The sequence below is a fragment of the Chelonia mydas genome, chromosome 4 (genome assembly GCF_015237465.2).
Source record: "Chelonia mydas isolate rCheMyd1 chromosome 4, rCheMyd1.pri.v2, whole genome shotgun sequence".
NCBI lineage: Eukaryota > Metazoa > Chordata > Testudines > Cheloniidae > Chelonia > Chelonia mydas.
The window spans coordinates 25,102,517-25,127,594 of NC_057852.1; the positions used below are offsets into that span (position 1 = coordinate 25,102,517).

General features: G+C 41.2%; 1 protein-coding gene and 1 long non-coding RNA gene across 3 annotated transcripts in view; one reads left to right on the top strand and one right to left on the bottom strand.

Moving 5' to 3' along the window:
* Nucleotides 1-8,398, top strand: part of GRID2 (glutamate ionotropic receptor delta type subunit 2) — a 1,000,276-nt gene extending 991,878 nt beyond the window's left edge. Inside the window, exons 15-16 of the mRNA XM_037896872.2 lie at nucleotides 2,218-2,458; nucleotides 7,758-8,398. Coding sequence (XP_037752800.1) covers nucleotides 2,218-2,458; nucleotides 7,758-8,180 — 664 coding nt within the window. The 3' untranslated portion in view covers nucleotides 8,181-8,398. The remainder of the gene's footprint in view (nucleotides 1-2,217; nucleotides 2,459-7,757) is intronic.
* On the bottom strand, nucleotides 700-25,078 carry LOC119566079. Of its 2 annotated transcripts, none has more exons than XR_006290332.1 (6): nucleotides 24,607-25,078; nucleotides 10,613-10,807; nucleotides 8,309-8,633; nucleotides 6,743-6,790; nucleotides 3,582-3,669; nucleotides 700-2,645 (listed from the first exon to the last, which is right to left on the bottom strand). It is a non-coding gene; the product is annotated as an uncharacterized LOC119566079 (long non-coding RNA). The 2 variants fall into 2 exon arrangements; XR_005225079.2 differs by having other exon boundaries at nucleotides 700-2,529; nucleotides 24,607-25,077.

A 25,078-nucleotide genomic window follows, 5' to 3' on the forward strand; every position in this document is an offset into this window, starting at 1 on the left:
CAAATGAAAATCATGCAGCCTACCTAGAGACTTCCAGCTATACCTATAGACTTCTGGCTAGTGTTGGTTCATTGTAATATTATTCTATTCTGACACTGCAGTATCCACAGAGCAGAGTGCTAATGGAAAAGTTCACTTGTAAACAGTTTAATGCTGTTTCAGAAGCCCAGCGTCAACCATAGTGGACATCATATTTTCATGTTCCAATTGAGGAAGTGTATTTAGTCTATTATAACTAATTATTAAATACAAAAATCAAACATTAAAATTATTAAAATCTGTGTTTACAGCCTAGAATTATTAGTATAGTTCATATGCCCAGAACAGTAATTGCTGCAGAAGTGTGTAATTTTGTGCACAGAGTGCCATCTTGTGGAATGTTCACACACCATAAAATCATATTGCTGCCTCCAGGTTCAACATAAGATTCTTCACATCTTATTAGCTTCCAGGGGATTCCAGTCAAAGAACATTTTTCACTTTCAAAAATCTCTAAAGTAGTAATTCCAAAGCTACAAAAACATTTGGCAATATTCACAAATCTCATAACGTGGTGGCTATTCTTTTGGGTCCAAATCTTGATTCTACTGGAGTCAATGACAAAGTACCCACTGAGTCCAGTAGGACCAGGATCTGGCCTTTTGTCTTGATAAAGTTAATACATTTGATCAAATTACCACTGATGCTCCAATAATTTCCCTTGATGTATACATTTTCCATTTCAACTGCAGTTTTACATGAATTTTGTAATGAGCTTTCTTCATTTCTACACCTGCTGTATAAAGTTGTATAGTTGGTATTCCTAGTTTTGCTTAATTTTTTTAATGATTTCCTTAAAGCTACTAACCTTATAGATGATTGCTCATTAATTAAAATCATTACCAGGGATACAATTCGGAATGAACTGCTGTCTTACAGAACAAGCTAAAGGTTGATATTTGTAGCAAATTTCTATTGTTTAAGAAGATGTCTTGTATAATCAGGAATTATACTGACAAATGGAAAATCATTTAATTAATGAGGATAGCACATTCATTCCAGATGTTTGTCTATTACCGACCAAAGAAAAGGAAGAAAATAGCATTGCTCAGGGCGTAGAGCTGCCACTGAGAACAAAACAGTCAGCCCCCATACTGTTTTTCCATTACTGGTTTATGTATCTGGCATATAGTGTAATTCACAAAGATAAAAGTACAAAGGCCAAAATGTTTGAACGGGTTTTGAATGAGAAAGTTCCAGCACTTTGCATGTGTGTATGTGCTTTGTTTTTTGCATAGTGTTTTTCAAATGACCATGCAACTGATTAGTTTTCCTGCCAACGTTAGTAAGAAACACAGATAATTTGCGTTGGGGGGAAATTCCATTTTATTTTATCAGTTTTAGAAATGTAATTACTGAATTATTTATTTTGGTTAATTAAAGGTTCGTTTGGATCAATAAGCACAAAAAAGATCCTCTCAGAATAAATTTCTCCCCTTTCAACCCATATCTCTCCTTCCATGAAAGGCCTGGCAAAATATATGGGCCTTGTAGCTTAACCAATAAATTCATGGTCTTTTAGAGCAAGGGTGGGAGAAAAGACCCTTACTTCAAAGTCCCCTGCCCTGCCACCAGCCACTTCCTGGAGTGGAGGTATGTGAACTCAAGAACCTTAACTGATTGCAGCTGCCACCGACTCGCTCAGGGAGGAGAGGCTCTCACTAAGGCAATATGGACCCAAACTGCTTAAGAACGGTCTTAAGTGGAATTTTAAATGAATCTTCCAAACTAACTTTCCCTTTTTGAGTCAAATTTGCCAGGGCACAGTCTGGCAATGTCCTTGCTTTGCAAAGCAAATTGTTTCTTTTCAAACTAATAAAGCCCAAAATATTACTCTGTATGTAACAAGCCCAAATTACAGAAATTGGCTAGCAAGAAAAAAGGAATATGCTATTCTGTGTTTGAAATGCATTTAGAAATACACATAACTTCCACTGAGGGTAATTAAAAGAAGAAAAAGAAATACGGGGGTGGGCACCATGCCCAGTATTCCAGCCAAGAAACTTCCTCCTCTGGCTTATTAGTCATCCCTTTTATACTCATCTATTTTGCCGTCCACACACATGGGATGGAATAGTGGTATGGTCATGTTCTCAACCACTTCTATGTTTTCAATTGTACAAATGTAGACTTCAGTTGTCATTGACATAACCGGTGATTCTGTGTTTTCTCCCCAAGGATTTTAGAACTTCAGCAAAATGGAGACATGGATATACTGAAGCATAAGTGGTGGCCGAAGAATGGTCAGTGTGACCTATACTCATCAGTGGATACCAAACAGAAAGGAGGTGCCCTGGACATAAAGAGCTTTGCAGGGGTGTTTTGTATCCTGGCTGCTGGGATTGTCCTCTCCTGTTTCATTGCAATGCTGGAAACATGGTGGAATAAAAGGAAAGGCTCCCGGGTTCCTTCAAAAGAGGTATAGGACCCCTTCATTTATTGTGGAATATCTTCATGCTATCTGCATACTTTTGTCTTGAATTTATAGCACTAAAGGGGGAAGGAAAACATAGGTTCTGAGATAATTCCATAGCTTTCTGATTTGTAAGATGAGCAAGGTCACTCAAAATCTGAATCGTGAAATCTGACTCTCCTTTTTAGAAGAGCTAGAAAGAAATGAAAAAAGAAAATAAATACTATATACTGGTGTTACAAGGAACTGTTCTCAACAGAACACAACAATTAGTAGTAGACTATGTTAGTAATTAGTACATTATGCCTGCTATTGTGGATCAGCTCCAGGTTTTGCCAATGAGTGTGAAAGGTCTCTTTCACTCTGGCATTCAAAACATGCCCCCCAAATGCAATAGCTCAGACTTTCAAAAACAAGTTACCAAAGCTAAACTCCTAAATCCATATTTAGGCTCCTAAATGAACTTGGTATGATTTTTAGAGGTGCAGAGGAACCTGCACTCCTATTCATTTCTGCTCTCAACATCTACTGAAGCCAAGGGCAGCTGAGGGTGCTCAGCCCTTTGGAAATCCAAGCCAGATTTATTTAGAAACCTGAATACAGACACCCATTTTTTAACATCTTGGTCAGGGAATTCTAAAAGAGTTCCCAAGGACTATAGACCTCTATTTTAGAGGAAGATATGCCATTTTATAGTAGGTCTGAGTTTGGTTCTCTCTATCTGTGTCTGTAGAATAATTTCCATGATAATTCAGGTATCTCATTACCAGCCCTCTGAACCCTAGTTTTAAAACAAATTGCTTACCCTGGTGGTGAAGTTTTAGCCCTGTAAAAGACCAGATAAAGCAACATTGGGGGGAAAAATCATTATTAAAATGTCCTTGACAGATACCCAGTCCAAAATGTTTGACAAGTTACAGTACATCACCATCAATTACACTTTTTCTATCTACATAGCCATAGACACCTGTTGTAGGATATTACTTTGAGTTTGTGTGAGATGGTTTTGCCATTATCTGCAGTTTCCCCAGTATTGTGCCTCGCAATCTTACGCTGTATAATCAGACAGAATTAATTATACTCACTAATTACAGCACTGATGTTTGAATTTTTAAAACCTTTTGCTTACTGTTTCAGTTCTGAGACTTTTTTTTAAACTTCTGGCAAGCGCTGTTGTTAAAAAGGAAAACCCTCTCTTCTCTTTAAACTGGGTTCCTCTGAAATGGGAAACTCTCAGTTAAAACCAGTAAAGGCTTAAATAGTAAAATATACCAAATTGTCACTTAGCCCAAACTTTCAGAAACGTCACGCTTGATACTTATTTTGTGTATGTGTGTGTGTTTCAAATTAATGGAAGCCAGGAACTTCAAAGTTATCATTGCCTCAGCTGCTATAAATTGGCCTCCCTGTACTTTTTAATATTGTTTATTGACTTGCTCTTAAATTTATGTTTTAAAGTTGATGTGAAAAGCTTGACTCAAAACTGAATTAAGTATGAAAATAAGAGCTGAATGTCCCCATTATCCCATCTATGGGGCTCATTCAAAGAATTACATCTTAACTAACTTTCATTTTAGCTTCCATGAAATCCATTGGCTCTTTCAGGCCACTAGTCCAAATTAGGGGTCATGGTGGGCCAGTTTGTGGTCAGCACGCCAGCTCTTTTTCCTGATGGCTGCTATCTTGTGCTCCAGAATCCGAGCATTTATACTGAAAAATAATTGTCCTATGGTTGTGAAAATAACCTGCCAGTCATGAACCAGAAGTAACCCATTCAATGATGTCTGCCTGAGTCCGCAGACGGCCTTAACCAATAGCTCTGAGAGAAGACTGAACTCTCCCCATTAATCTGAATGGTATGTTGACTCTAATGATAATTTAAATGTGAACACTGCTGAATATTTCACTACTGACCAAAACACACAAGAGAGAAAAAGGAATGATAGTATATCTTACTGTGAGTGACGTCTCTTCTTGGTGGATTGAGTGTGCAGAGCTTGGGTTGTGGACGGAGCCAGGAAGAATACCACTTACTTATTTTTTTCCAGTCTGACCCCATTGTCATTTATAGTAGAAGAATCAGCAGCAATATTGGAGAGACCTTTAGAGGCTCAGCTAAGTCACAGATAGAGCTGTGTGAAATCTTTTGACTGAAACGTTTTTGGTGAAAAATGCAGATTGGGCAACACTGAGATATTTTACAAATTAACTTCACCTAATAACTTCAGTGAAAAAAAAAACTTTTATAAAATTTAACACTGACATTTTCAAAATGAAACATTTTGATATTTTCGTTCAACACAACTTTTCATTTCAAAATTTCCCTTAATTTTATTTTAAAAGTCAAAAATGTTCAAAGATGGTAAACAGCAAAACAAAATGTTTCAGTTTTGTTGAAATGAAATGTTCCAATCAACCTGAAAAGAAATTGTTTTCTTTTTGAATGACCAAAAATTTTGAAACATGATGTTCAATCCAAAACAATTTTTTTCAATTTATTGGAATTGGTAGCAGCCCAAAAAAATTCATTACTCACCTAGCTCAAGCTGCAATATTTCCCCAGTGATGTAATTTTAAACATTTCCTTGATTGCTATTTTAAATTTTAGTCATATAAAAGTCATTTTATAAAATTTCAAAATTGGAAAAAAGAGGAGACTTAAAACAGTGCACAGTGGCAAAATCATGATTTATGCACTATGACTGAGCCTCTGTCTGGACACTGCATGGCCTTTGTTACCATAGCACATGAGCACTTCCCAATTATTTCAGAACAGACATAATCTTTCTCCATCTTCTTCCTCACCCTATAGGAGAAATAGTTTGATTCGTATAGTTGGTTTTGTTTTGTTTCGGTCGGTGGGTGTGATGTATGTCTATGTACGTGTCTGTGCATGCATAAATTATAGAGGTTTCAGAGTAACAGCCATGTTAGTCTGTATTCGCAAAAAGAAAAGGAGTACTTGTGGCACCTTAGAGACTAACCAATTTATTTGAGCATAAACTTTCGTGAGCTACAGCTCACTTCATCGGATGCATACTGTGGAAAGTGTAGAAGATCTTTTTATATACACACAAAGCATGAAAAAATACCTCCTCCCACCCCGCTCTCCTGCTGATAATAGCTTATCTAAAGTGATCACTCTCCTTACAATGTGTATGATAATCAAGTTGGGCCATTTCCAGCACAAATCCAGGTTTTCTCACCCCCCCCCACCCCGTGTATGCTCAAATAAATTGGTTAGTCTCTAAGGTGCCACAAGTACTCCTTTTCTTTTTGCAAATTATAGAGGGAAAGTCAATCCCACGTTTAGTTCTCACAATAGTGAGGTCTCTGGTACCTTTTTATCTCTTGGGGGAGTAAGTTCCATAGGCTTAGGCTGCAGTGCAAGCTCTGGGACCCTTCCACTTCACAGGGTCCTATATCCCGGTCTCCAGACCGAGTCTGGAAGTCTACACTGCAATTTAACCATCCTTAGCCCAAGCCCTGTGAGCCTGAGTCAGCTGGCATAGGCCAGCCACAGGTGTCACGGTAGGTCTGGTCAAAGAAGGAAAAGTGGTCTCTTAAGTATCAAGGACCATGAATAACAGAACGCAGACCTTGAACTGGACTCAGTATTCAGTACAGAGAGATTTGGTGACCAGTCTTGCTAAGCAGATGGGCTGTCACATGTTGTCCTATGTGGAGTTTTTTCAGGGAGCGTGGGTTCATTCCTAGACACAGTGATCTAAACCTCATGGACATCAATGGGAGTCTTTCCATTGATTCAATGACCTTTGAATCAAACCTACAATGAGTTGCAGTAATCAAGCTTGCAAGTCAAAAACGCACCACTATGGCCTGTGCTGTTATAATTTCTGGTATCTCTGACATCCTAGAATGATGCATTGTGACACTTCTCTATTTGGTCTGGAAGAGTCAGTAGATTTCATGGAAACGAAAGTGAATTTTGAGAAGGTTAGTTAAAATTTCATTCTGTGATGAATAAGCCCCACAGTCTGATTAGTGGGGACATCCCTTGCATATTTCTATGCTTAACTCAGTTCTGAGTTATGCTTTGCAGTTCAGTATTAATATATATGTGGCCTACAGGTGATTTACGGTTACTTTGGGGCCCATGGCTTTGTATCTTTTTACTTTTGTGCATTTAAAGTCTCTGCTATAACACTAGCATAACATCATTTTTTTAAATTGAATTCCTTTGGGGTAGTTTAAGGAAGAAAAAGGGCAAGGATAGGAGGGTGTGATCCCACATCCAAGTAAGTACAGTGGACCTCGTTCTCCTATTACCTGCACCAGTGTGATTCCACTGGAGTCAGCGGAGTTGCTCCCCTGTAACTAGGAGGAGAATCAAACCCACTGTTGGCATTACAATTAAAAATCATCTTGTGTATCCTCTTCTGGTACACTGCAAATGCGCCACCACTACTCCCCAAATGGTTTGGAAGTTCAGCTTTATTCTATTTCAGCTAATAAATAAAAAAAATCAATTTGAGCCCAGCCAGAATTAAGACTGATGAAGAGGCTATTACTATTCTTCAAAAGCTCCCATCTGAAGCTCACATTTAGTTATCAGTATGGAGTTCAAGAAAAGCTGGTATCACCCCAGCCATCTGAGTTTACACTTCATCTTCATTATAGGAAGCTGATTATTACCAAGCTGTCGTTAATCTAAATCACACATACCCTGGCTCTAAACATGTACTTTCATGATAGGCATCTATTTGTAGCACCTACAGCTTAGTACTTAAGATGCTGGGTTTGAAAATAGGTGAATTATAAGGTTAGACAGCACCTGTGTTCTTTCTAATCCAGTCAGCAGCAGTCAGTTGGAAAGATTTACACCATAGATGTTTATACCTGACCTCAGCTGTTGTAAATTAGCACAAAGCATGGGTGGCAGGTATCCTAGGCTGGAGGAGACTGTGTCTCCCCAAACAGCCTAGCATGGCCCCGCCCCCAGGTTCCCTCCTGCACTGCACTGGCCCAGGCTGGCCAGCCTGCCTCCCACAGGGACTTGGAGCAGCTGGCACTGAGGCGGGGGCTGTGGTGGGAGTGCTCTGGGCTCCCGCGGGGAAGGAGGCAAAAGAAGAGGAGATGGGGCAGGGCCTGTCAGGCACAAGGGGAAAGGCAAGGGACTAGTCTCCCCCAACAGCTGGGTCACTGGCCGCCCATTGCACAAAGTTTTAGTTTAAGTTAGACGAAGTTTTAGTCACATTTCCTGCGCAGTTCTGGTTCCACTGTAAAGATTCAGTCCAGCAAAAAGTGGCAACAATAAATGGCCCGTCTTCTTTTTCTTTTCCAGGATGACAAGGAAATTGACCTGGAACATCTTCACAGACGTGTTAACAGCCTGTGCACAGATGACGACAGCCCCCATAAACAGTTTTCCACCTCGTCAATTGATTTGACCCCGCTGGACATTGACACTTTGCCCACACGCCAAGCACTGGAGCAAATCAGTGACTTCAGGAACACTCATATCACCACAACAACCTTCATACCAGAACAGATCCAGACTCTTAGCCGTACGCTGTCAGCTAAAGCCGCTTCTGGTTTCTCCTTTGGCAACATGCCTGAGCACCGAACTGGCCCTTTTAGGCACAGGGCACCTAATGGGGGCTTTTTCAGAAGTCCTATCAAAACAATGTCGTCTATCCCATACCAACCAACTCCTACTCTGGGGCTCAATATCGGTAATGACCCAGACCGAGGCACCTCCATATGAGCTTCAGACCAAGTTTCTTCATTGTTTCTTTTTAGGACTCCCTTTGCAAGGAGCAGCTGTAATATTGTGGGACTAACATGGATGTAACTTTTAAAAAAAAAAAATCAGGATTCTTAGTAACAACTCACTATTTCTCCTTCTGTCCCCTGCTTTCTCTGTCTCCTCCTCGCTCTTCTCTTGTCACCTGTTTCTTTAAAAAAAAAAAAAAAAAAAAGAAAGAAACCACACTAGTTTTATATTCGTACACTTTTCATATACTTTAAGTATAGGAAATGTGCACTGAGTATGCATAAAAGATAGAGGGTTATTTCGCAGAAGGGCGTTTGCATCTCCCCCCTTTCTCCATTTTTTATATAATTGCAATAACTTCCGTCCTTTACATTTGTTCTGCTGCATCCATTCAGTGCTCCACTGCTGTTGTGTGTCCTTTTAACTGTGGACCAAAGGCAAACCCTGCAGTAAAAGAAAAATAAATTTAAAAAAAGGAAAAAAGAAAAAAAAACTATTCAGGCCACACAATATGAGAATGCAGTTTTGTAGGATTACAAAAAGCCATTACTATGCCAGTAAAGACTACAGTTAAATCTACTTTTGCACTGCAACAGTGCATATGACCTTTATGTGATTGTACAGTGTTAAAAGTTTTTCTTATGTACAGTAAACTGTATCATATGACAGAAGCCTCTGTTGTGTTAAATAAATTAGTATCACATAAATATATATACATAAGTATGTGTATATATATCTATAAAATGGCAGCCGTTGCTATTGCAATTCATTTAATAAAGCTTTAGTAAAAATGTGTTGTATACAGAAAAGACATACAGTGCAGGGGGTCTTTTTGTTTAGAAAAGAGATTGGCTTTAATATTATTCTGACTTGCATTGTTTGCCAACAGAGCTTATTTAATACTTTTTTTTATTAGAACATCCGGGTTAATTTAATGTTTGTACCCAGATGTAACTCATTTGATTAGGTTTTGCATTGGCTATTCAGCAGTGTAGAAGGCTAAACCTGGTAATTTTACATTTAATTAATTTAACCAATGGAAAACTCTCTTAGTTAAACCACATCCATGGATAACTAATACAGTTCTAGAGAAGTTTAAACGTAGATCATAGAAGGTTAAGAAATTCTTTTCCAAATCAGTACCATCAATCACTACAATAATGGTGTTACTGGGACAAAAAACCCTTGAGAAATATTGATGTGGCCTTAAATTACAGTCATATATTATGCTAAGAAAAAAAATGGATCGAGCTATCATTTTAACCCTTCCTATATTCATTTGTATTTAGAGGAACTGTGTAATTTTTATATTAGTGTCAACTGTGTAGAACGATGAAAGAACAGCAATGAGAGCAAAAAACGTGTCTGCTTTGGCACAAGCTTCTTAAAGTAACACTCCTATCCGTTAGAAATGTAGAATGAGCTTTCAGTCTGCAATCCGTTAAGCAGAGAACAAGCAACTTCTCCCGTGCTGAGATCCTTCCTCTTGTTTGTTTGTTTTTTTTGTTTTTTACACAACCATACACTTATGTTAACCTAACTCATTCTATGGGTAGAACTGATATAGGAATCAGCCTATGTGATTTGCTTTAGGAGAAATTAAAAGGTATATTCTTCAGCTCTATTCTGTTTTGATGCTAATTCTGTTTTGGGGGAGCATCTTGTACCATCAATGTTTTTGTACTAAATCTTCAGATATTGTCTACTGTGTAAGGCAGAACAATTTCTTATCATGCAAACGGCCATTTTGTTTCCAGGGTAGCAAGTGTCTAAAAGCATGCACAACTTGTTTCCCCTTGTAACATTCATGAACTCGTACACAACTCTGATTTAAAAAAAAAAAAGAAAAAAAAAAGAAATTTCTTTACAACAAGCTATGTAGGGACATACCAGATGTTGCAGTGATTTTAGCTATAAACAAACTGTTAACCATGTACACTATTTAAAATAGGCCTATTTTGATGTGTTGCCTATAAAACAAATACACAACACTTTTTGGAGGCCTCAGTTACAAGTGGCAGAGCTTTCTGTGTATAATTTGTCTAAATAATTTGTCTAATAAAATTGTTTTCTAAACTTGCTTTTCCACCTGTTTGTCCTAAATAACATGGAAATGTCAAACTGCGTCTGCATTCTTCAATTTAAGGTGTGCATTATTTAACATTTATATTGTGGTAACCCATAGAGGCCAAGAAGGTGGAGGTCCCATTGGCCTGGGTGCTATACAGACTTACAGGTGAGATTCTATACTGTGCCTTAGCGCATTGGGAGGGAGGACTAGGATGGCTTTAAGCAGTCCCTGGTGTAGTTTGGACAGCCCTGGGGGTCTCTCTAACTTATGGCAGCAGAGCTGCCCAAAATCTTTACAGAACTACCGGTACATTCTGAGGCCCTGCCCTCAGCACACCCCTTATCCGCCATACCTGCTATGCCAGGGCTTTCATGGAGATCTTCAAAAAGCAGCCTGTGACTGTCTTCCTCAGTTCCTTCACTAAGGAAATTCTCTCCTGGCTGGATCCAGAACTTTGTAGAACTACTTTAGCCCCTTTACCTGGTGTAAAGGGCTGGAGCAGGAATGAGTCTCACCTTTGGTGTCGTATTGGAATATGTAAGATGTACTGGAAGAAAAAAATAGCAAACATCCTTTAAAGCAAGAACTGTAAGTACTAGAGCTGTGCCTCTCATCATATCGCCTGTCGAATTTCCATGGAAATTAGTGTGAGATTGACAGGGGCACTGAGTCAAGTTTAGACCTAAACTGCATTCTCCCCAAATTCTCAGGTACATTCAGAAGCACTCAGTGTCTGACCTAACTCAATCTCAGCCTGCATGGTCTAGAAACTTTTTTGGTATACGGCCTATTTTGTTTTGTTGATTTATTTTTATAGGACCAGATTCTGCCTCATTTAAAATGAAATCAAAACTTACTCTGTGGGTAGCCATGTGCCTATGTCCTCACGAGTACAGGTGGCAGAATATGCCCCTTATTTAATTACAGTATTCTCAATCTTTATTCATTTGGGTTGTGTATTTTCATTACTATCTTAAACTAATGGCCAAATTGATATTAATTTATTTAGTATTTACTTTAATATCAATCATGATGTAGTCACTTAGAGCACCCAAATTAATATCAAGTTTTCTATTGGATTGTTCACAACACTTCAGCTTTCATTAACTGAACCATGATTTTAAATTGTTGCTAGAGTTTCATACATTCACTCAGCCAGCATTAATGACATATGGGACAGCGTTTTTTAGTTTTCAAATAAATTTCATGCTATCCCAACTCATTGCTAGATTTTAACTAAAAAATTCCACCTTCTGAGAATTTCAAAAGCTAAGGTTTGATATAAAGCCCCATCAAGGAGAAAACTGATTTGGTGAAAGTTACTTAAAACACAGCTAAGAGATAAGTTACATAGCTCCGTCTAAAAGAAAAGCAATGGGCAAACGGAGGCCCTTATCCTACAAACACTTATGCACCTTATTACATACACTCATTGGGGTTAGTCACAAGTACAGTTATGCGCATAAGTATTTGCAGGATCACAGCCTAAATTATTCATTTCTCTAAGATAAACATGAATGCTTGAAATTTGTTGTGCTCCAGTCTGCACTAGATCATTCCTCTTGCATTTCATGGGTATCCTGTTCCCATCATTTACACTCAGCACAAATAGCAAGGCAATAAAATGATTAAAAAGCTAGGTAAAATAGCTCTGTCAGTCATGGTATATATTGCGGGGTAGGGAACAAACCCTGCAAACATCTCTCCTTCCTTTCAAAACAATGTGACACAAATTTTACTCTGAACTATTGACAAGTGTTTAAATTATTGCAACTCCATTGAAAATACAAATTATTCTTTATGAAAACATGAGTTGCGTATAAAGTAATTCCAATAATCCAACCAATTTAACATATCCCATATAGAATATCTATCTAGACTGCTTTGCGGATTAAACTGGGCCAGCTAAACACAGTTGTTGCAGTCAGAGTTCACTGTTTCCCTGAACAATATGGAAAAGCTTTTTTTTTTTCTCTCCAGAGAACCACATTATAAAAAGATCCAAGAGACTAAGAAGGGGCTCAACTATAGTATGGCTCTCAAAACAAAACAAAACAAGTCCTCATGCAACTCAAGAAAAGGTGATTGCTATTCTGGGGTGTACCATAGCGTGGTCAGGGCCAACGTTTCTGAGGTCAGCTCTTTTGTCTTGACTAATGGAAATGCTAATTTTACGTCATTCAATACATCAGATCTATGATGCAATATTTTCTCAGCCTTCCATGCTTACTTGGGATACTGTAAAGCAGGCAGAATTATAAGTGTACCTTTCTATGTCAGAACTCCCCCTGGATGCAGAGCAATGAATAGTCCAAAACTGCACTATTATTTGTTGGGTTTGCTGTAATTTCTTACAGGTTCACAAAGTGGACTACCTTTAAAAGTAAAACATACTTTTCCTTATCTGTAAGCTTTCCTAATCCAGGATAATGTATAAAGGCCCCAAGACAACAACTGAATCACAACCAACATTCAGACTATTCCCCTTGTTAACCCTACAGTAAACCCAGCTCGTTGGGTTTCTTAATCTTGTGTGCAGGATTTTTAAACATTTTAGTAAAATAGGTGTCCATAACAATGGGTCATAGAGTTTTCTGAGCAACAGGGTGAGGTGCATGGAGGCACTCACAATGCAAATCAAGACTGGGGTCGGTCTAAATCAAATTATCTTAGGCTGTGATCTTGTCATATTTCATCAACTAAACCGGATTAGTGTTTGTAAGGGAGACTGCCGAAGGAAACCCAGAGTGCTACAGGAAGTGGTGAGGCTGATTAATGTCCTATGGAATCCCTAATCTGACCCAAAGCCCTAAAATTAGAGAGCAATGTACTTCATGGAATAATCTCACAGACCAGAGAGAAAATCAATAGCTACCTAGGTTCTCATCTGCCACCCCCCATTACCACAGTATCTCACCTGAAATTCTCTGCTTGACGCCCTTGTGAGATAGGGAAATATTACTCCCACTTTACACATGGAAGAATGAGACACAAAAAGATTAAGTCGTTTGCCTCAGGTCACACAGTAAGTGTGTGGCAGAGCCTAGACGTCAACCTAGGCTTCCTAAGTCCAGTGCTATAACCCCCAGACAATCTTTCCTCTCTGATTATTTGTGAGCATTAAAAATCCCATGGCACTTTCCACAAGCATATGGATTACCTGGGCACACTGCAATCTCAACTTCATCCAGAAAAGTGAATTACTGTGGGTGACGTTCACCACTGTGAAGAGACTTGGACCACTTAAGATCCAGGCCATATTACCATGTCCACATGGAGCCGAGGGGAGGCTACTGTTGCCCCAGAGTAATCTGTGGTACTAGGGAAAGCCCAGCCAGGAACCAGAACTTGTGCTGAAGGCACAGCTTCCTTGCAGGCAGCACTGGTCGCCATTGGCTCCCTGGAGAGCTGCCCAGTTTGGCCGTAGGCCCCTCCACCATTTCTGTAGAAGGCAAATCACATATGTATGAGCACACTTCAATGGGACACGGCTAATGATGAGATCATGATTTTTAACCAGGGAAAAGGGACTCGTTAGCCCATTAGTTTAATAAAATACAAAGAAATGTGTATTTCATCAAAAACGAAAAAACCCTTAATTTTGACCTATGGATTGTTGGGCGTTTTCAGTGAGAGAGATTTTTTTTTCTAATGTATTGGTTTTGTGCCCTTGGTGTTTAAATATTTTCTTTTAAGCGATACTGTTGGAGGCAAGTGTCAGGTAACACATTTATCAAGAGACAGTATTATTTTTTGCGGTTGTAGCATTTGTCGCTGCTGTTCCCTGAGTTTAAAATAGTATACAGACGGTAATATGAGAGTATAGCTTTATCAGTGTATGGAATTATGTCTACATGAATTTGCATTTGTGGCTGCTCAGAATGGGAAATTAATGTGTATATATTATGATAGCCATGTTTCTTTTTCAGAAAGGTTTATTTTTTCTTTTCATCTTTTAAGATTACTGATGAAAGAGTAGTATTTATTTTGGGTCAGAGTTAAGGGTCCGGCTTTGTGATGAAATATACATTTCTTTACATTTGGGAAAAAAACTTTGTGGACAGTGTAAGATTTTATGATGTCCTCAGCTATTTATTTCCTTTAAGTGCTTGGGTTCTGTAAAAGATGTAAGGAGTAACTACATGGTAATCACTTAGCAATTTAAACTGTTTTTTCTTAAAGAAAGCATTTTGCTTTTCGAACATCCAAGTGTTTATTTGTCTTTTCTGTAGCTCAATGAACATACAGGATCTGGGTCACTATGGTCTGACTCCAGTTTCATGCTGGTGTAACTCCATTAAAATCAATACATTTATCTTGGCATACATTCATTTACAGCTGAAATAATGTAGTGGCAAATCAAACCCACTGTGTCCACAATATTAAATACAGGAGGGTGGGTAAGTCACACCAGGGGATCAAATTAAAGGAGTAAATTGCACTGATCAAGCTAATAATGTCACCCGCATAAACCTAGCTCATTAAATGTGTATCTCAGAAGATACATACTTTCACTATGTGGTTGTTAATCCCACGGATGTGCACAGTACAGCCAAATTTCACTACAAATAAAAGGTCAGGTTTCAGTCAAATGACCAGAACACAGGTCTCTTGGTTCCCCAGTCAATTACTAATCCTAGGCCACAGTGCCACTCATCCAAGTCAGTAGAACTCTCTGTGCTTAAATAACCGCATCTGAAAAAGTGTGGCTTACATAGACACAGAGCTGGAGTGAGTGTTAGGCCAAGCCCTGCATGAGGGGCAGCACATAGCTGTGCTTCCCCAAGAGTCTTTATTCTTTCCCTTTTGCTCCAGAGAAGTAAGTTACTGCAGCCAATGCTCTCCCACCTGCTCGGACACACAGCAAGCCAGATAAAACCCCGACGAAGTTGAGGAGGTGGGAGATGGATCTTATGCTACCGCATGGATAGGGTAAAGCCAATCATAATCTGGCCCATAATATATATTTTTTCACCTATAGATACCAAAGTGCTTTAGAAAGATGAGTAAGCATTATTAGCTACTGCCTCTCCAAAATAGCCGAGGGATCATGATATCTTGAACTGAAACCAATCGCTGATCCAGCACTAAATATAACCCATCCTGCATCTCAGGCCCATGAAATTGGGGAGGAACACTCTGCCTTTGTAGCATGTGGAATTTTTTTTTTAAATGATAGCTGTTTGAATGCTCCATGGATTTGGAATAGTAGAGTAAGTCCTGGTGGGGATGAATCAGTGGACACAGTGCAGATGAGGCTGTTAGAGTTGCATGATAAATGAACTTATCACATGGCTCTGTAATATACAGTACAACATTTTTCACCTCCACCTACGCTGTGTGCAGGAGTGTGTATATAGTCTGCAAAATAATTTGAGAAACCTTTGCATGGAAGGGGTTATATAAATACTAGGGGATGGATTTTAAAAAGTACTCAATAGTGGACTAAATCTGCTCTCAGTGAAGTCAGAAGTAAAACATCCATTAATTTCTATGGGAGTAAAACCAACACTGTGCACTTATGAAAATCTCACTCAGGAATATTAATTTGCCATTTACCAGCCTTAATAATATTTTAGTCTGACAATTTCCTCTTTTGTTTAATTTTTGGAATATCAGATAACTACGTTTTTTATTAAAAGAAGTGAGTCCCAAAAAAGCAATTAGGTCATTAAAAGCCGTAGCACCTCTAATAAGGCAGCTGCTGTTGGAAATACAATTAGCCATTGGTACTCTAATGAAGTTACACCAGAAGCGTGCTGCATATTTTTTACTTTGAAATAAGTGTAGACACAAACCCGAAGACTGAATCCTCCCCCCTCGGTCTAACCATTTGACAATATTCCAGACAGGATGATTCCCAGTATGACTTTTAAAGTATTCAAATTTTACAGTGATTTCTTTTTTAGAAGACAGTTGAAACCAATAAAGCAATTTGAACAACCACTTGACTAATGTAGAAGCACACCTAGAAAACAGACAAAAGGGACTTCATATTTCAAACATGCCTGTCAACCTAATTTTTATAAATAAAAAGATGAAAGGTACCATATACCTATGAATCTATGTTACATTTTCTGTGCAAAACTACCAAATATATATATATATAAATCCCTCTGCAACTGCACAGATCCTCACAAGCAGTGCCAGACCTAAAGCTAATAATTGCCACAATAATCACCAAATGTAGGACACTCTGCTACTCCCCTGGTTGCCCACTCAAATATTCCTACACCCGCTCCCTTTTAAAGGACAGGATGCCCCATTAGCGCAACACTATTACGAGTGAATAGGCTATTTCCTGCATATGCTAGGTAAGCCTGTGATTTTTTTAAGTGCAGAACTGTTTCCTAAAATAATATGTGCCAACACTATTTCCACAATGACGCTGAACAAACAATACTTAAATATTCTCAGATACTTATCCATTGTCAAAAACAAAAATGTATCTCAGTGCCCAACCTGAACGTTAAAAAATTATGAGATTTTTTGACAAACAATAAATGTGGGGATCTTTTTCTTTGCCCTCTGATTTTTGACCCCTTCTAACCCATGAAGGGCTGGAAATTTGGGCTTACTTTTTTCGTGACAGCTGCGCTTTTTATGTACTCACATGTCTCCAGCAGCCGGGCCTTTAATAAAAACAACAAATATCCTGACACTCACCAACGTTAGTAGTTAGAGGTTTATGAACAGGAATGTGGTGCTGTACAATGCTGGAGACACTGGGGAGGAGATGGAACTGGCGGCACAGCTGCATTCTGTTCTGTGTTTCATTATGAAACACGGGGTTTTGTCTCATTTCTGAGGAACTCTCCACCCTACAACTTTTAAACCACTTAGAGACGTGGTTGGCTCTAAATAAAATTTGTGTGCCCAAGCCACACGGTTAATTCGCTGTAACCATGGAAGCTAAGTCTTTCACCCCTGCCAGAGGCTTTGGCTGCCTTTCTGTAACCAGCTCAAAACAATGTTTTGTTTTTTGAAGTGCAAATAGGACCCTCTCATTGGCATTTGTAACTCTTTTGGCCAACCTGCCTCCACCCCAGCTGTCTGCAGAGTGGCACAGAATCTGTTGCCCCCACATGTTGCTGATGCATGACTCTTGTGTCTGCATGTGTCCTTCTGACACTCCATTCCACGAAAAGCCATGGAGCTCTTCCATCCAACCTCAGCAGGGAATAGAGACACAAACACCTGCAAGTGAAAGCATAGGTGCCCCAGCCCTTTTTGGCAGGGGAGGAGGACACCATTTCTCCTCCCTCATTGCCTTCTCCTGTCTGAGCATCCATTCCTTCTCGGTTGTAGCTCCTCTGCTATTTATCTAGGTGTTTAGATAACCACATCACCAAAATATTCAAGTACCATCCAAATATTAACTTATCTGCACAAGAATTATTTTAATGGAAGCATTATTATCCTTAGTGTACAGACAGGGAACTAAAGCACAGAAATATTGAGCAGCTTTCCCAAGGTCACCCAGGAAGCCCGTGGCAGAAACAGGAATTGAACCAATGTTCCTTGACGTTCACCCCAGAGCCTTAACCACCGAACACTCCTTCCACTGGGCAACTCTTGCTCTATGGAAAGGAGGAAGAGGGGGAAAGGTGAAACAAAAGCACTGGCTGTTTTATTGCCTGCTTCCTTGGTTGGCTGTAGGGAGCTTGTAAGGGGTGCAAGATAGACATTCCACTGCCCAGACGTGAGCCCAGAGGAGCACCTACCACAAGATGGTTCCTTGACCCCTCTTAACCGAGTGCAGCCTAGAAGAAGAGAAAGGGGGAAGCTGTTGAAAGCAACCTTGATAGAAGCTGTTAGATAAGTTGGTGGAAGCACAACCTGAATTTGCTCGGCACAGTTTGAAATCGGTGGTATGGAGTTGCACAGTATCAATCTGAAACAAAATCCTTAAATCGGCTGTGTTAGCTCACTATGGCTATGTATCCCAAGCAGATGGCCAAAAAAAAGTTGAGAAGCAATACAGCACACCGATTCTGTTAATAGCTTGTACTCCTCCTCACTGCCCGTGAACATGCTGCTGCAAATGTATATAGTCGGGATGGCTGTATGAACACTGCAGACCACGGCAAGAGTAATTACTGTTGACCTATGTTGTTACTAATTATTTTGCTGACACATGGAAAAACAAGCTAAAGAAAGCAAAAATAATACTGAACAAAATTAATAGTATGGATAGTTTATATTCCTAACACTCAATACATTGCTTAAGGACTGATCATTCCTTCAAGTGTAAAGCATGCACTCTGTGCAGTGTAAGAAAGAGAAGTGTGTTGATTTACAGAATCACACTTGGTGAAAATAGGGACTTGTCCCTGACAATGATTTTTACAAACCTTACAGCTTAATATCTGCTGCTGTTTGGATACTGTTTAGCTATCTACAGGATCAGGGTCTTGAAAATAATGAACTCCTCCCACTTTTTGAGTTAAAGAATAAGCATTATTTCCTAAGCAGTTTATACAACTCTGAAAAATCTGCTTACGGGAAGATGTGAGCAATACAAAGTAAACCTCGTTCAAAACAGTGTGACATGTTTAAGAACAATAGAATCCACTAAAGTGAATACATTTACTTCTTCGGGGTTCAGTCCTGCAAAGGGGCACACATTGCTCTGAAGTACATTACTGCTTGCAGAGCAGTAAAAGGACATAGCAGGTTGAAGGGCAGTGGGAGTGGCAAGGGACAAAGCAGAACTCTTTCCCATGTTGCAACAAAAGTGGTGGTCTGGGGGAAGAATAGGGCGGGGAGGGGGGAAGAGTGCTTTCCAATATGAAGACTGACCACAGATGTGGGAGACAGCGTACTTACAGAACATGTTAACCTAAGAAGTATATGTAAGTACAGATCACATGCCTGAAACTGGTTTTAAAATAAATATTTGTTAGCCAAAACTTAAATCATCGTGAGTAAATTATCTGCCAAATTTAGGCCTATATTTACAAATCATTTGGGAACTGAACCTAATGTCTGCAAATGTGTTACGTGTAAGTAGTTGCCAAATAAACTTGGACAAACAGTTTTCAGACTACGAGAGATGCGGGTTTGCAATTTATTATCTGTGGTTGCTCTCTTAAGCCACATGGTGTTATTTCCTAATCAGAAGCTTGAAACATTTTATTTAAACAGGCATGTACTCTTGTTCATGTATGTACACCTGTGTCAATTCCCCACAAACCCACTCAAACAAAAACTCATCTGCCTCAATGTTTATGACTAACTAGAAAAAGTTTCAAAGTAACAGCCGTGTTAGTCTGTATTCGCAAAAAGAAAAGGAGTACTTGTGGCATCTTAGAGACTAACCAATTTATTTGAGCATAAGCTTTCGTGAGCTACAGCTCACTTCATCGGAGAAAGGAGCGGTATGAACATGATCAAAGCAAAAAGCCATTGGGCCTTCCAATGTGTTATGTTCACAACATACACACAGCAAAGTGAGATAAAAACAAAATATTCTTGGTGGAAGGCTGCAGCGTTACAACACTTATTTCCCAGAAATCAGAACCTTAATACAGAAGAACTCCAACAGAAGCTGCTCCCTAGAGCAGAGAGGTAACACTCATCCCCCTTGCTTTAAGCAGGGTCTTACCAGACTGACTGCTAATGATATCCTATGCTTTGCTGCGGAGCCCCCTGGTCTGCAACCAGAAGACCACCCCACCTCTGCCCTGCTCTTAAAGTAATAGGATGCAGTTCCACAACAGTCTTCAATACACTAGTGCATGAACACTTGCAAACACTCTTTTTGCAATAGTTCCCCCGCTCTAGTGCTAGCATTGGGAACATTCACTAGCAAATGGATGTGTAAATTTACCAATGCATTACCAGAACCAGGAAATGTCCAAAGCCCAATGTTTGAAGCAGCCTATGCAAGGTCTCTGCACAATCCCCTGCAGCTGAGGGAGAAGAAAATGTGTACAGCCAGGAAGCCCTTAGCCTGCTCTATGCACTGCATCAGGTGTTTTGTCCCACATGCCATGGCCTCCATGGCATCTAGATTTCATGTACCTTGTGTTCAGGAATGCTGGAACAATTTGTATATGTGTTATGAGGTGCTGAGAGGCACTGAACCAAACAGTAAACCCTGTATATGATGGAAACCACTTCAAGCCAGAGGGGGCAGCGAGGGGAGAGTGAAGCAGCACAACCAGCACCCCTAGTTCCAACACCTATGTTTGTGTTTGGTTCCTATCACATCTAGTCTACCCCTTGTGCAGCGAAATGCATGAGTTCTGCTGCACAGGAGCCTTCCTCAGCCAGAGAAACGGAGACTGGATTTATCCTAGTGTGGGGTTTTATTCTGAAAAGTGCCGATCTAAAATTTACATTGTTGGGTTCCAGGCTTGTTCTGACAATGATTTTCAGAACAAATAGTCACTTTTTCCTGTTTTTACCCTAGTTTTCAGCTCTACAACAGCAATCCACACTCTGCAAATCAAGCTGGGTTTCCTTCTCACTCAGGTCACCTTTAAAAAGATTACACTGACCAAATAATACCATTGGTGACACCTGCGTAAATCCTCATTTCTGTCAGTTGGTTTGCACAGATGTAACAGATTAGCTTTCTAACTGGAATCTAGTAAATGTAGAGCCCAGAAAGGGAAAAAAGCCTTAAGTTATACTAGTTCTACACAGCTACTAAAAGTAAAAAGTAATATTTGGGTCCCTAATACAGTTGATACCAGGATGAATGCACATACAGAACAGGGTGAGTAATATAGTACTATTGTTACATTGTGTTTTCATGGAGTAGGGCTGCATTTACTGCAACATAGAGAAATTTTCAAATAACATTTGGCTAGAGTTAAACAAAGATGTTTTAAAGCTGAAAATATGAAGAAATTATGAAAACTTACTATTTATTATATAATTTCTAGCTGGCTATTCTTGTAAGTAGCTTGAAAACAAAATTTTTTTTTATTATTTCTGTGGAACAAACTGAGAAACTGACATAATATCATGGAGATAATGAGCCAAAAATAGTGGAATTCACCTAGTGGGAACAATTGGCAATAGATTGTTTTATTTGTGCTCTAATTGTTTTGCCCTGTAATACCCAGTGGACTAAAATTTAGGGTTTTATTATAGATTTTAAAAGCTTCAAAATTGGGTAAGAGTGGTAGTGGTAGTAGATGAGGATCTACCAGATCATTCTTTAAAAACTGAGTTTTAATTCTGTCGTTTTCAATTTTAAAGAGAAGCATTGCTGCTATCGTCATCTATAGCTTGTGGGATGAGTAAAAGCAATGTGACTGTGTTATGAAAATGATTGTTTTGAAAATGTGTTTGACTGTCAACTGTGAACAGCCCAGATGACATCAATGTTCTTTCTTGCAAGGGGGTTAAGTTCTTTGCTAAAGCCAAGACTGGGTGTAGAGCTACTACAATAGCTAATTTTAGCCATTCGCAATCAATGGGCGTTGTGCTTTAAAACTCGAGGCATAATACTGCCTTATCCAATTCTTTCTAACTATTCTTCTTTTCTCTCCCTCTTCTTCCCCCCTCGCCCCCCGGACAGCTTTTCCTTTCTATCATTTCTTTTGCTCCTTCTGTTGGATCTGATTAGCGAGCTGACTGGCTGGGCAGTTTCGAGCAGTTGAGTTTACTTATTGTTTGTTCTTGCCTAGCTGCCACAATACATGAAATAAGCGCTGTATAATTTAACTGTAAAATCGGCACATGTTCCACATTGTGCCGGGGCTGTAGGGACAAAAAACACGAGGAGATGGCATTGGCATTTTTACCTTTTCCTTTGTTGTAAAAGTGTAGGACTCTTCACGCTAAGGGCTGCCGTTTCTCTCTCGTTCACCCATGTGCTCTCTGGCTATTAAGGGAAGCCATACAGCTTTCTATCCAATGCACTCAGTTTTTCTTGTTTAAACCTTTCAAATCCAGCTGGTGGCGCTGTGGCATTTCCAGTGGCTTTAGCTCTGAAATCGTCTATTTCCCGATATCGCTCGTGTGGGGGCGAAATCAGCTCATCTAAAGACGACTACTTAGTTCACTCTTGAGCTCTCACTCCTAGAACTGGCTAGTTTAATGCAAATAATGTCTAAATTCGCAAATATTTAAGAGATCCTTGCCTAAATAAACACCCAATATTCTAATACTTTGGGTAATAAATGACGTTCTATTTAAAAAAAAGTTTTTAGATGACCTGGAATTTGCTTCCTGAAGTTGAAAGCCGTCGTGGAACTCCGGAATCAAGCGATGATTCCTTCCTTCAGCCACCACGACTTATTTTATAGTGTTATCTATGTCTCCGCAAATCGATCAAACTGATGCCCTAGCGAACCTTGAAAAGCAAACTACATTTTGACCTTTCCTCAGACGGGGCACTGCTGGCGGAGGCAGTCGGTGCTGAATTTAGGATCTATCCCTCATTCAGAGAGACGAGGTGGGTGGTGATTTCCGTGTAATTCGCTCAGTGCTAGCAACTGACTTGAAAGCCACCGTTTTTAGTGACACGGTTTGCAAAAGTGGTTTCTAAAGTCAAGGTGACTTGAAAACGGGCTGTGATCCTTGTACCCCATTCTTCTGAACCAGGAATAACACTAAATCGCAGAGGTCCCCAAAACAAAGGCCCTTCAGATATTGCAGCATCCCAAGGATACAATGACAGCAAGGAAAGAGAGAATCCCACGCCAGCCCTCACCCTCTCTCCGCTCACCTTCCTCTGGACAGTGCCTAATCCCGGGGCCCTCAGTCTTGGGGGCAGGTTTTTGCTCTGAAAGCAGCCCAGCAGGCTAGAGCTAGACATGACCGCCTCTAGGGCTGAGCGCTTTGTTCCCCTTTGGATGGCTCCCTTTTAGTGGGTTTTACTCCAAGCCAGAGGAAAACCAGCGCTGCTTACAATGCTCACAAAAGAACAAGAAAGCTCTTTATTTCTGCCCGCAGCATCGGCTACCCTGCTCCCTGGCCAGGTATTCTTTAGGGGAAACCCATTGCCAGGCTGAGACTGAGTGACCCAATGCAACGCTACCCAGACCGTATTGTGTGTGTCTGGGTTGGGCAGAATCCTCTTCTCTCTGAGCCTTTTCCTTTAAAAAAAAAAAAAAAAAAAAAAAGAATTAGTGATCCAGGCTCAAGTCCGAGCTCAATATATCTAGCGGGGTACTCAGAGCTTCGCTGTCAGTATGTAGGGTTTTTTAGAGGGTAGGATTAAATCTGCCGAACTTCATTTCCAGGGAGACAGGGCAGCACTTGCCGCTATGCAGACTGAATGATACTGGAAGCCAACATCATGTCACATTGTGTGTGCCCTTTCCAAAGATTAAGCCAAGCGTGGCGAATGGGACACAGACTGCCATTGTCCTGGGGACACTTTAATAACCCTCACCTACAATATTCAACCTGTTGTTTGCAGAGGGACAACCCTGGGGGGGACACACACACGCACCAGAGGGACTTCAGGGGAAGCAGCGACGCAGAGACACCGCTCCAGGCGCCACGGCACTTTTCGCACCGTTCCGAGCAAATGGCTCCCGCTTGGCTTTATGGAGTCAGGGTGAGGGGCGAAGGGCTTCTGCCCGGGAGCAAGCGGCTGCCTTTCCCGGGGCTTCCCGGCGCACGAGAGCGAACGGGTTCGCCTCCCTCCTTTGGGGCGGGGGCTTGTTCAGTTAAACTGCAGTACACCAAGCACCTCCTTGATATTTTCCTTACTTGTCAGTACATAGTACCCGCAGGGGGAGACCTCGCTTAGCTGAATGGCATTCCGGTTCCTCTTGGTCTGCCCTCCCCCACGAGGGGGGGATCTCGAGCTCTCATGCCCTTGGAACTTCTTTTTTCAACCCCAAGCCCTTGTCACCGCTCACCTATAAAATACCGGCAGGGGGGCTCGCAGCTGCTGCCCCCCAGGAGCGCTCAGCGCCCTGCACGCGTGAAATCGGCTGGGGTCCGGCCTTCCCGCAAACGGCGTGCGCACGCCGCTAATGGGCGGATCTCACCCGCCGCACTCCTAGCTCGGGAAACGCTGCCCTGGGGCCCCCGCCAGCGCGGGGTGTCCTGGGGGACAGGGCAGCGAGGGGACCACTCGAGCCCGTCAATGTCGGGGCGCTGGGGGCCTCCCCCCCAGATTTGCGCTCCAAGGGCGGGCTGCGGGGGTGGGCCGTCCTGCCCTTAGGCTGCGAGCCGGCACACGCGCCTTTCTCTGCGTAACTTGGGAGTCGGTCACCGAGCGGCTGCAAGGGGCCAGTCCTGCACGCAGGGCCCTGCACGCATCTCTACCGCCGACGGGGGGCGTGGAAACCAGGGGGGGCTTGAAGCACCAAAACGAGACACCAGTTTGCTCCCCCCCGAACCCTGCAGGAACGGCAATAAGACTCTTACCAGCTTCATTGACCTGGGAAGTGCCGAACTGCCTCTGGCTCGCCCGGCGGGTAGACCCAGCGCCGAGCATCCCCTTGCGCGCAGGGAGCCCCCGGAAGAGCGGGGTCCAGCTCCCTGCAGGGGCCTGGCGTCAGCCGCCTGCTCCCCAGCGCGGGGCGCGCGCAGCTCCGTGCAGGGGGTGGGGAGCGGAACTCCGCGCCTGGCCGCGGCTCTCTCCGGACAGGTGTTCCTGGTGACTGTGATGGCTGGCAGCAGATCCTTCCTCTGACGCGCTCCTCACTGGGGTTCCCCGTAACGGGGCCCAGCAAAGTCTAGCCTGTGTGGGACACCTGCTTTAAAAAAAAAAAAAAACAAAAAAACGGGGGGGGGGGTTAAAATGAAAAAGCGATGCACTGATCGCCATCTTTTGATGGCATCATCAAGGATCTACAACTTATTCTGAAGGAGGACCCATCACTCTCTCAGCTCTTGG